The sequence below is a fragment of the Pygoscelis adeliae genome, unplaced genomic scaffold (genome assembly GCF_000699105.1).
Source record: "Pygoscelis adeliae isolate BGI_AS28 unplaced genomic scaffold, ASM69910v1 Scaffold342, whole genome shotgun sequence".
In the NCBI taxonomy this organism is placed as follows: domain Eukaryota; kingdom Metazoa; phylum Chordata; class Aves; order Sphenisciformes; family Spheniscidae; genus Pygoscelis; species Pygoscelis adeliae.
The window spans coordinates 1000759-1012609 of record NW_008824437.1 but is presented as its reverse complement, the minus strand read 5'-3'; the positions used below and the strand labels follow the sequence as shown (position 1 = coordinate 1012609).

Here is an 11851-nt window from a genome sequence, read left to right as displayed (position 1 = left end):
CCCTTTGTGTTGCTGAAGGCAATATGGCTCCCGCAGAGAACCAGGGGATGGCTGCCAAGTATTTCCGCTAAATCCATAAACACACCATTAGTTCCGATACCCTCCTGATGAGACTTTAGGAAATGATGAACATTTCCCTCTACGAAAAAAAGACATTTTGGACAAAGGGCCTCTCCATAGCTGAGGAGCCCAGAAGGACCTATATAAATGAACTGCTTCACAGAGTCCCCTCCGACAGAGCCAAGTGACAATCAGGACTGCATCTGGAAAGGTGTTCAGGTACTTAACTCCTATTTGAGGACAAAGGCATCAGTGAACTCACTGGGAGGTTTAGATGGCTAGATATGGCTCTTCCAGAAAGATGTGATGCTCAAAGGCCTTTACTCGTACAGGAACAGAACTGGGTGAAGTAAATTTGGGCAATCAATCTGTTGTCCTTGCAGCACCTTTCATAGGCTGAGCTGAACTTGGTGTGCATGATGCCCCTGAAAACACACTTGTCAACCTAGTTCACCATCTTCTTTTTGTGTTATAGCAACAAGACTGAAACCACCTGAGGTGTAGTTATCCCCTCAGTAACCAGGGAACAAGGTAAGGAGAGCTGAGACTTTGAAAGGAGGTTAAAGAATTGCTCATGAGAAAGGCTTCAAAGTTTATGCATATTTCTGACGCTCAGCTAAGTCTCACCAGATCCCCATTCAGAAGCACCTTGTTTGAAGCAAACCCAGTGATCTAAGCATTGGCTCAAGTTCTGTATCACTTTGCCACTGTCTACTGGTGCAAAACCGAAGCTCCCAAAATAGGCAGAAACATCCAGGCTAGGATCTCTCCATGATTTTTTTTTTCCAGTCATAGAGTAGGGATAATAATTCTCACCTGCATCTTTGTGAGAGTTGGGAAGGCTTACTGAAGACATGAAGCAAGGCTTATGTGCCCCAAAACATGTTCTGTTCACCTTCTCCAGCTATGCTGTTGATTGAACAAAAGGTATTTCTTCTTTTTACATACCTTGCCTAATTGCTGATAGACCCCTGATGAAAATGAGCATTTTGAGTTTCTTCATTCACCAGTGAGAATACCAAAAAGTCATAAACATAAAGTAATTCAAGCAATCCACACATATAAGAAGTCAGTGAAAAAAATATGCCTGCCCATGTAAAGAAGGAATGGAAAGCTTACCTTTGGACCTGCTGGCCCAGGCAGCCCAAATGCTCCTGGCTGTCCTGGTTCACCCTGCAAGTAACAGCAATATCAGTGGTAAATGCTAATCTTTTATACATAAAGGCTAGGATGGCTCAAAACAGTCATTACATACAGTTTTAGAAATGGAAGCTTTATCCAGTATCTACAGTCCTGAGTACCACTACCCAGAGAGCTGAAAGTTTGCGGTGTCCTTTCTTCACAAAAATAAAAGCAGAAAGAGACAAACCAAAAACTGAAGTAGCTATTCATCTGCTTTACAAACACAACCACCTAAGTAGCAAGAAATGAGTTCCCTAAGTTATGAACAGCTTGCACCGACTACAATCTACAAACATGGATTCCTTGGAAATATAATACATTTGTTGTTGAATAGTGACCTTTTAGTGCAATAAACACGTCCTATAAGAAATTATGCAAGTACAAGTTTGTCACTGTCTGATCCCAGATTATGCCATGTGTGATGTGATGAAGTTGCATGAGTTCTGGAAGCTATGTGGGAAAATTATCACAATTTTTCCAAAGTGGGACAGGGTGGCACAAAGCAGAAATAGGATGTAAGTGACAGGAAAAAAAAGAGCTTTTCTGCTGCATACCACTACTTTTGCATGTGCCTGACCTTCCAAAGAGTCCTTTCCCCAAGTTCCTCCAGTCACCACCAAATGACTGCCACAAAGGGACAGTGAACGAGATGATAAAGGTCCACCATCAGGATGAAGATAATTCAAAGGGATGGTCATCAAGCAGGGGAAAGGAGGGAAAGCTCTAAAACACACTTACATAAGATTCTGGAAAATGTGTTTGTGGTTTTATGCCTCAACTGTAGTTCTCTTAAAGGCAGTATTTGGTATGCTTCATCCTTCTTTGAGCTGATCCTGCACCTCCTCCTTTGCTCTTAGCTTTTACCAGTGCACAAAAGGACTTCAGGTCCCTGCTTCTGTGACTGATATACATCTATTTCTCCCACCCCTGCCTGTTGTGCAAGCAAGAGGATGGTTCCCTGCACGCCCTGCCATCTCCGCTAGCCGATGACTCTTTGCCAGCCTAAAAACAAACGGCCAAGGTCTGCAGCTGCAGCTATGAACCAACACAGCCACAGCAGCGGGTCCCAAACCACAGGCTGCCACAACTGCCCCGTTTCCCATCTTAATGAATGGTAGCAGAGCTACCCCGTGAGCCTCTCAGGATGGCTAATCCATACAACACCTGCCATCGCTGCAAACGTGCGAGGGAGAGTGCTGCGGCTATTAACCTCCTGCCATTTGTTTCTGCCGCTCCTAAAATGGCTGTACAAATCCCCAAGACATGTTCCACTCAATACAGATTGATTTCCACTGCCTGCCTTGCACTAAAAGGCAAGGATTACATGGGAGGAACAAAAATGCTTACGGCTTCGCCTTTTGCTCCATCCTTCCCAGGGGGGCCAGGTGAGCCCAGGGACCCCTATAACAACAACAGAATTATCGTCAGCACAATATTAACACCCGTTGCAAGTGCAAGGACATGAGTAACGCATCAAGACAAGAATAAGGAATAAGGAGACTCACTTCAATGCAAACATTTATTATTTATAGTCTCTGGAGGAGCTGCTGCTGACATTAACACACTATGGCCGATTGATGAGCTGTTAATGAGGAACTAGGCACTCCTGGCCACTTAACTCATTTAAGAATAAATTAATATAAAAGCTCTGCAGCTTTTATATTAAAAAGTGCAGACACGTAACCATTGAGTCATCTTAACATCATCTCCCCTCAGCATCTCTGTCCACCATTCCATTGTCTCAAAAAAATACTGTTTTATCACTAAATACTCAATATTTTTTTTTTTACTCCTTGCTTGTACAACATCCACCCCAAAGCTCAGAAGCCTCTAGGCACAGCTATAATGCACATAAGTAATGAGCTTAAAAGCAAATAGAAAAGAAGCCTTGAAAAACTCAAGCAGTCCTCAGGAACTGCCCTGGCCACTGGGAAGCGAGTCTCAGGGCTGTGAACGTGCAAAGCCGTAGAAAACAAACAAACAGAAAACCAGGCACCACCTTTTAAAGCTTCCTATGCACCAGGATGAATGGAACTAAATATGTTGAGGTTGGCAGCACCACAGTTAACAGGGACTGCAGCAAATGCAGGGAAAAGGCAAGGTTTGCTGTGTGCAGCTGGCAATTTAAAAAACAAATGGAGAATGGAAAGACAACAGACACACAAGCAGCAAGCCAATGTACATGGTGAGGAACTGGCTCGGTGTTTTTACTTCTAGGCACTGCAGCACTTTCTTTTTAAGTGTATTGTAAAAAAAGGCTCAAATGAGAAACAGACATGGGCACTGCAAACTGCCTCTCTGTGGCAGTGATTATACTGAGCTGGTTTGTTGTGTATTATTTGGAGGTGGATCTTGCCTTGCAATCCTGAACATTTGCTATTTTACAAGAGGTGGAAAAAGTTTAAATTCCTAAAATCCCTCCTGCAAGTTATGTTTAAGGCATTTCTGACAAATGCGTCCAAAGTAAATACTAGTTGACAGAGCAAGCTCAGTGCAGGATAATTTTTTTTTTTTTAAGATGGTGACACAGTAAGCAGCTGAAGGCCATCTCGGACCAAAAGTTATTTATGTTCAGTGCAAGAAAGGACATGATAATCTTTGGCCTTCCATGTCTCATATTGAGGAAACACTGGTGTTTCTGTATGTGGAGGCATTGGCATTGAGCTTCTATTCTGTTTCACTCTTCTCTTCTGTTTCGGAGTTTTACGAAGCTTAGACAAAGTTCATGCCCTTGAGATCTCCACATGTTTGTCAAATATGGCTGAGCATCATCCAAAGGTTTAAAGATTTTAAGGTGCACTTTGCTGAAAAATAGTACAACAGCGTACTCTCCTTTTCTTAGCACCTTCCTAATAAAAAACACAGAGGTAAAACAAAAGACTTAGAAGAGGGCCTGTTTTCATTAGCCTTGCACAATAGCTTTATAAACTCTTAAACTTTTCACAGTATGATTAATAAAGACTCGGACTTACTTTTTCTCCTTTATCCCCTTTCAGTCCAGGAAAGCCGGGGGGCCCTTCTTCACCCTACAGCACCAACAGAAAAAATACCTCATATGAAATGCCATACCATTCTGTGGTATATTTGTGTATTTTAGGCAGCACAGTTATCTGTTGAGAGTTGAGGCCAACTTCTCCTCCTTGCTGTAACAATACTGTTCTCAGTCACCTGTAACTTGCCCATCTTTGAAGAGGTTCACTTTCAATTTTCCATTCCAGTGTCTTCGTCTGGCTGATCCCTCTCTCCTCTCCTTTTTGTAAATACCATTCAGACCCAGTCTTTTTCCAAGAACAAGATTAGAGACCTATCCTTGTTAAATAAAAGTATTTGAAGCATATAAACATTTCACTGAAAAACTCTCCTGTTGCCACATTTCAAAGCACGAGGACTTGAAATTTGGCATGGCCAACTTACTGCCACGCCAAATTTCCAATGGCATGGAAATTTTTGGAAAAACCCAAATATGGGAATTTTTTCCCCTTTATCTGCTCACATTAGGCCAAACTGTAACCTTGGAAGCCACTCCATTTAGACCTTATCAATAGGTACTTCTCATAGTCAACAGCTAACTTCACCAAAGATTCAGAGTAGGTTTCAGCCAGAGCTCTGTGAACAGAGCAGGACTATGCTGGCTGTTGTGGATCCCTTGGTCGTGATCCAGTAGCCTGCCTACATCTGTCCTGCATGTTCATGCTCCGACTGATGGCACCCAGGTTCCAGCATTGCTGGATTTTACAAGAGATGTTGGCATGAGTCCTTTAATGGACTGTTACCAGTGTCTCTTCTACCTGCAACAGTGGACATCCATATGTGGGATGTAAAGCCACTAGCACTGCTGGCAAATGACATGCCACAAAGCAGACCTAAGCAACTGAGAGCTTTTTCCCTATCTGCTTTTGTAAAAACCCAATAACACAGAAGAATCTTGTTGAAAGAGCATTAAAGTTGATGCATATATTTCTAAGTTGCCTGTATATATATAAAGACCACCTACATATACAGATAAACTCAGGCCAAATTCTGTCACACTCAGTCTTATATGAGACCTTTTTTCCCTGCATGAGTAGTCCAGCAGACTTAGGTGGATGTATTCCTAGGGCAAGGCTCCAGTCAATGTCAGACAGAGTGACAAAACCTGGCTTTATTTATTCATAGGTATATTTGGCATTTAAAGGTTAATAAAAGATAGTATCTGGAAAGTTTCTGTGCTGTACATGCAAATTAAAGTCATTAGATACTTTTATAATCACATTTCTTGCTAACTGAATCTTCATGAAGCACTCTGTCTAGAATTTGCAATGCAGCTAGTGGTAAAAATCAGATCTGTCGTATTTGAATGGCTCCCTAATGAGATAGAAAACTCATCAAATAGCAAATGTGATTTTTAAGGAAATCATTTGCTCTAAGAGGTCAATATAACTTGAAGGAACTGCTGTTCCATGGCAAAGTGTGCAGCATAGGTAGGAGAACGACTTGTGTCTTTTCTATGCAAAGTAAAGGAATACAGTTAATTAGCTTTTTCTCTTGCCTTTTTTTTTCTTTTTTTTCTCCATGACGTGGCAACTCCTTGGCACAGTTGAACAAATTAATCCTAGCATCAGTCAATAAGTTTGATCCACAGTGCTCATAAAGCCATTCATGCTGGACAGGACCTCGTAAGGTTTCAAGTCCAACCTCCCAGTCAAAGCACCATCAACACTGAATTCAAACCAAGTTGTTCAGGGTTGGTCCAATTTGGTGTTGAAAACTCCAACATACTTCCCAGATGCAAATGGTAACTTGCCTCCTAAGCCAATAGCATCACAGGAAAAGAAAAAGGTTTTTTTCCTTTTGCATTTTTTTCATTAACTAAAGCAGTGTGATTTTGTCCTTTTGACTCTTAACAGATGTCAAGCAGCTGCCTACAAAGATGTGAAGCCCAGAGCAGATTTGTGGGCCCTCACAGCCAAGAGACTGTATGGACGTTTGCAGGAAAGAACTGTAGACTGTCTCCCACTTGGTGACCATACATGCCAGAGGCGGTTGGTCAACCCAAACTGCCACCCACTGACCAGCTCCAGAGTTACCAAGTAGGGGAGAGGGGCTTCAGGGCTGCACCATGCTCAGGAATATGTGATCCAGCAAAGCCCAGCACTGCTATACATCAGACAGCCTGGCACAGAGCTGAGCCTTTAATGGAAATAAAGCTAGAGAGTTTTACCAGCTTGCAGTGGAAATCTTTGAGTATCCACCAGCTTTACCAGTTCCTCCCCAAGAAGAAAACTGCACAGAAGCAATATAGACTCTAGAGACGGGTTTAACGTCTCCTGGGGAACCACCACTGAACCCCTCCAGGCTAAAGAATGGAAAGGGCTCCTACTTCTGTCCCTTTCACTGACTCCCCATTAACCCTGGCTAGCTGCTTTGTATCCCCCACTACACAGAAAAACTTGTCAGGCTAAGGGTAAGCTCAGCAGCTGTTTGAACCTCAATGAAAGCACAAGAAGAGATTGTATTGCCTGGGTCAAAACTCCCATGTTAACCAAGTAAACTGCATAACCTACAGAGTGAGCAGTGGAAGAGAGCAGGAAGCAGAAAAGCATCGATGCTGCTGTGCTTGCATAGTGCCAAAGTAGCTGTGACAGGCAGGGATGGGAAAGCAACCAACAGCTTGCACCCTTAACTCACAGCCAGCTGCCAAAACCCCCACTGAGGATGCAGCTAACTGGAATGGAGCCCTGTTGCCAGAGCAATTTACTTCATTAAGCAACTCTTTTCTTTTTTTTTTAAAAAAAACCTACCCAACTTCATGAACTGCATCGCAGAACAATCACCTTTTCTTTTCACTTGTCCACCAGATTTTTTTAATCAGGTAAAATCCCAAGCATTGTGCTCAGCATGCTGCTAAGACCTAGGGAAGTGCTGGTGTACCCAAAAGGTGTCTGTTCCCTCCCCTCAACCCCTCCAATTAGGTCAGTTGGGTTAGCAAAAGAGCTCGCCTCTCTCTCCAGCACTTGTGGACTGAGGGGGTCTGCCAGCGCATCTATCCTGAAAACCACTTTCTAAAGCCAGGAAAAGTTGCAATTAGAGAATGACAGAATTGGCCAAAGAAGAAGTCACAGGGGCCTGAAATAATGTTGTTCAAGAAGAATTCTTGCTGGGGAGGTTACAGCTCCAGCAATTAAACTCAAAAAGAAGGCAGCAGATTTTCCTGATTACTTTCCCTTTTGAGGCTCATGGGCATGCTGTCCTTTTCTTATCCACTGGAAAGCAAGCCACCTATGTTTAGTTTCATCCTGTGCTGCACAGCCAGTGGCCTTTAATCGAACATTTCCACCAAAGTTAGCAAGAGAATAAACACGTTCATTAGCTCACCGTTGACAAAATATTTGTCAAAAGAGCCTAGATTTAGCAAGCTGCCATCTGATCTAAAGCAGCCAGAGGACTTTTCTTGCAATATGGCCGTGAAGTGCAATCAGTAGTCACATGCAAGCAGATACTGCCGAGCAAGAGAGGGCAGGCAGGTACTGCAAGTGCTGAAGTCATACACTGACACAGACTGTGAGTACACAGAGGTTACGTAGTGCACCGGTAGCTACATATTGCTACAAATGCCATTTTTTGCTTTTCAGTAGTTATTCAACAATTATTTACTTGAGTTAAAGCAACGCCTCATTTGTTCCCTGCTTGGGTCACTCTGCTGGACACTGTATGAATAAATACTAAATTACAGTCACTACACTCCAAAGCTCCGGTTAAATTGCAAGCAATGTGTAAATATAATAAAGAAATAGCAGAGGCAGAGAGCACAGGCCAGTGAAATAGCTGCCAAGCAGACACGGTCTGCAAGTGCGCTGGGCTGAAGGATCCAGCCACCACAGTGGGAAAACGGGCAGCCTTTGGCATCAAGCCCTGGGGAAGAAAAGCTTATGGCATTCCTTGCACCAAGGCCAAACCTGGCTGTGCCACTGAGAGGGATAAAAATAATACTATATACCCGCAGGCTGGCTGTGTTCCTGGCTTCAACATGAGATTCTGGTGGTGACATGTAAACCACACCTATCTGTTTATGCCATGCATTTCTATTGCCACCCATCTACTTTATGGATAACTGAACTTCAAAGGCTGTCCCTTTCTGGAGAAACATCTGGACCAGAATAGGAAGGTAACAAGGACCAGGCCCTCCAGGGAACTGGGAAGAAGCAGCAAAGGCAGAAAAGACTATTGTTGAGGAGGGCAACAGAGTATAGTTTCTAAAGCAGCTTCCCTTAGGCTTAGTCTGCACTTTCTGGAGTAGTTTTATGCTGTAGGTGGGATGACCTACTATTGCTTCCTTGGTCAGTAGTTTCGTGGACAAAAACTTGAATGTGTAGGTAGTTGTACCTGTGAGGAAGTGCATTAACAAGTATGGCAGCTTGCCTTAGGAAGTTCCTAAAATGCTGAATACTGCAAGCTCTGAGGACGTAGCACTAGAGAAATCACTCTGAAAACTCCATCTTTCATTCCTCAAAGAATTGATATAAATACTGCAAGCAAATTAGGAAGGTTTTCTGAGCCATACTAAAACAAAAAGTTTAGGCAGAATTCAGTAAAAAGGATAGAATTTTGAATTTGCTTGTATTTACTTTTTAATGGAAGTGTTCAGAACCACAATGGATACAGAGCAAGGCCTAAGCACTACTTCTGTCCTTCCTGGGGGGTCTCAGAGCAGGGCTTACATGGGCGCATGGCTTGTCCAGACACAATGGACAAAAGGAAATGCCACATCATGAGGAAATTCAGAGCACAGGCAACACTCAGCTGCTGCAGACAGAGGACTGGGGTGACGAAGAATAAAGATACAACCCTTGGCTTCAAGCATATCATCCATTAAAAATACAGAGGTGAGCTGGGGAAGTATAGACACACCCAGGTAGATTCCTTTATTAGCTAGTGTACATAAGCAGAGTTATCCGATTTCTACATTTGGGCAAGGATGTCTTCCTGGTACACCAGCGTCACATGGATTTACCAGATCACACCAGCTCTAGGTTAGTGATCCCTCCATGGTCATGAAGCTTGTTTGGGTTTTTTTTTTAATCCTTCCATTACATGCTCACCATATTCACATGTAGCTTAACTCGTTGGATATCATCCAACAATTCACCTCACTTGGGTTATATTGAGCCTCACTACCCCACAGAATCGCTTGAACATTATGTACACGGTCTGTAACCAAATTATATCTACGTCCCATGTAGATCCTCAGATGGCTGAATGGAGATAATATGAAATTAAAAAGCAGATGACCTAATTGCTAGATGATACGTTTCCTCAGATTGGGAACAACTAATACAGAGATTTTGCCATATCCAGCCTCATAGCAGAATTTCTCTGAAAAGAAAGAGACCTAAAATGGAGGAGGAAGGGATCTGCAGGTATATGGAAAGATACAGAGATAGAACAATTCAGTATTACCTGATCATAGAGAGACATCAAAAGCACACAAAGGAATAATCCCTCAGTGATGTTTTTAACCAATCTACTCAAGTTTAACTGCTTTTCTTTCCTCCGCTTGCAGCTCCTCAAGCAGCTGCCAAGTTTACAAATATTTCTTCCAACTTGAGAACAGCTGTGGCCTATAATCACATACTTTATTTCAAACTCTGGGTTGTGGCCTACATTAATGGAAATGAGAGCAAACTAAACAAGAAAATAATGGGAAAAAAATCAGTCCAAAACACATGGTTAGATTCTCATTTGCCTGTCAAATTTGAGTAAATCACTGGACTTTTCCTTCAGCTTACAGAGCAGATGATAGAAGATAGATCATTCTAAGGTCAATTCTATACATTTTCTTTATTTTCTCTTCCAAACTGGTCTACATCTAACACAGAAGTACCACTTTTCTAATCCTAAAATGAAATAAAAAATTCTAACCCTGTCACAAATGTCAATAAAGATGTCATTGGAAGACCTTCAAAAATCTGCCAAGCAGAACCCCATGAATCACATACTCAGCATATTGACAGCTGTGCAAACTGGGGGATCTATATCCAAGGTAAGAGACAAAATAGCAAGAGCTGAAGAGAAACAGAACAAAATGGGCAAGATTAAATGGAAACAGAAGCAAAATTGAACTGTGCAGTGTTACCACTTCACCATTAACACACCCCTCTCTCCTTTGTTAATTAACTTCACAGCATCTCTGTGAAAGGAGAAGGAAGTTATAGCAACTGTAATACTGCTTTCACCTCATGAGGGTGATGAGTCGGAGGTACAGAGAAGACATATGAAAGGTCACAGAGTCAGTGCCCTAACCATGAGTTTATTCTTTCTCTCTCCTGGCTCTTTGGCCTGCATTTAACTTGGCAACCTGATGTTCACAAAGAATAAACTAGAAGAACATGGGTAAGTGGCCTACTGCTGATCCATGGTTACACACTGAACTGTTTTCACTGTTTGTTGAGAAAAGTGAAGAAGAGACAGAAGATATGTCGCAAGTTGAGTGTGGTCTTCAGGTTCAAATGTCTGAGAACACTTCCAAGAGACTGCATGGTCTAGAAGGACGTAATATCTTTCTTTTCTAGGTTTTTCCATTCAGGAGCTACCAACTTGAGGAGGCCGAAATGAAAGATTTCACAACTTTATCTCCAGCAGCCATACAAAATAAGTATTTTCTTGAAAAATATTGTAAATTTTGGGTTTGTCTTTTTTTAGAGTGGTGAGGCAAAGACAAAGGCTTCATTAAAAGCCAGGGATGATCTGCAGATCAACTGAGAGGCAGAGCTAGAGTGGATATATGTCACCCAGCTCCATTTTCAAAAGCTGCTGACCAGATAGGCAGCACAAATGACTGCCGTTCTCTAACGCACAGATACAGGATTCTATTAGCTTAATGATGCTAAAACCCTATTAATATCTTGGCAAATTTGACATGAAAACTGGCATTATCTTCTCCTTCTACAAGAAATAAGACATTCATCTCAACTTGGAGTTCACTTTAGTTCATTCTAAGAAATGAAGAAAATCTTTTCTGCTGGGTCTCTGTATTATGTTCTGATTTAATAAACAGAAAGGTCATGTGGACATGATACACAGGGGTCAGCAGAAGTCACAGGCTTGGCTAGTCTATCAGGAAACCCAGCCCAGTACGCAGACAGCTGGTTAAATGATAGTTACGGACATTTCTTCTACTGCAAACATATCAAAGATTTTAATTAATGCATTGCATAGAAGTCAGTTGTCCCCAAAAGGTACTTCCCCAGGAGAAATTCAGGAGCGCTTGTCTTTCAAGGGTCTCTGAACCCTTGAACCTTATCACAAACATCATGGACCCTACCATGAGACCAGAAGGGTCCTTCTGACCCTTCATTATATGATCCTAGTCATTGTTCTGGGGAGAGCAGGTGCATCATATTTCAGGGATACCAACAGATATCTTTCTCTGAAGAAACCCGATACCCCACCTTTGCATCAAAATAGGTAAAACAACAGCTGTGTAGCAGTTAGAATCACAGAATCATAGAATCATTAAGGTTGGAAGAGACCTCGAAGATCATCGAGTCCAACCGTCAACCCAACACCACCATGCCCACTAAACCATGTCCCTAAGGGCCTCATCTACCCGTCTTTTAAATACTTCCAGGGA

General features: G+C 42.3%; 1 protein-coding gene across 1 annotated transcript in view; it reads right to left on the bottom strand.

The window, feature by feature from the left end:
- Positions 1 to 11851, bottom strand: part of COL22A1 (collagen, type XXII, alpha 1) — a 215563-nt gene that overhangs the window by 107161 nt on the left and 96551 nt on the right. Inside the window, exons 12-13 of the mRNA XM_009320934.1 lie at positions 2590 to 2643; positions 1180 to 1233 (exon numbers count right to left, since the gene is read on the bottom strand). Coding sequence (XP_009319209.1) covers positions 1180 to 1233; positions 2590 to 2643 — 108 coding nt within the window. The remainder of the gene's footprint in view (positions 1 to 1179; positions 1234 to 2589; positions 2644 to 11851) is intronic.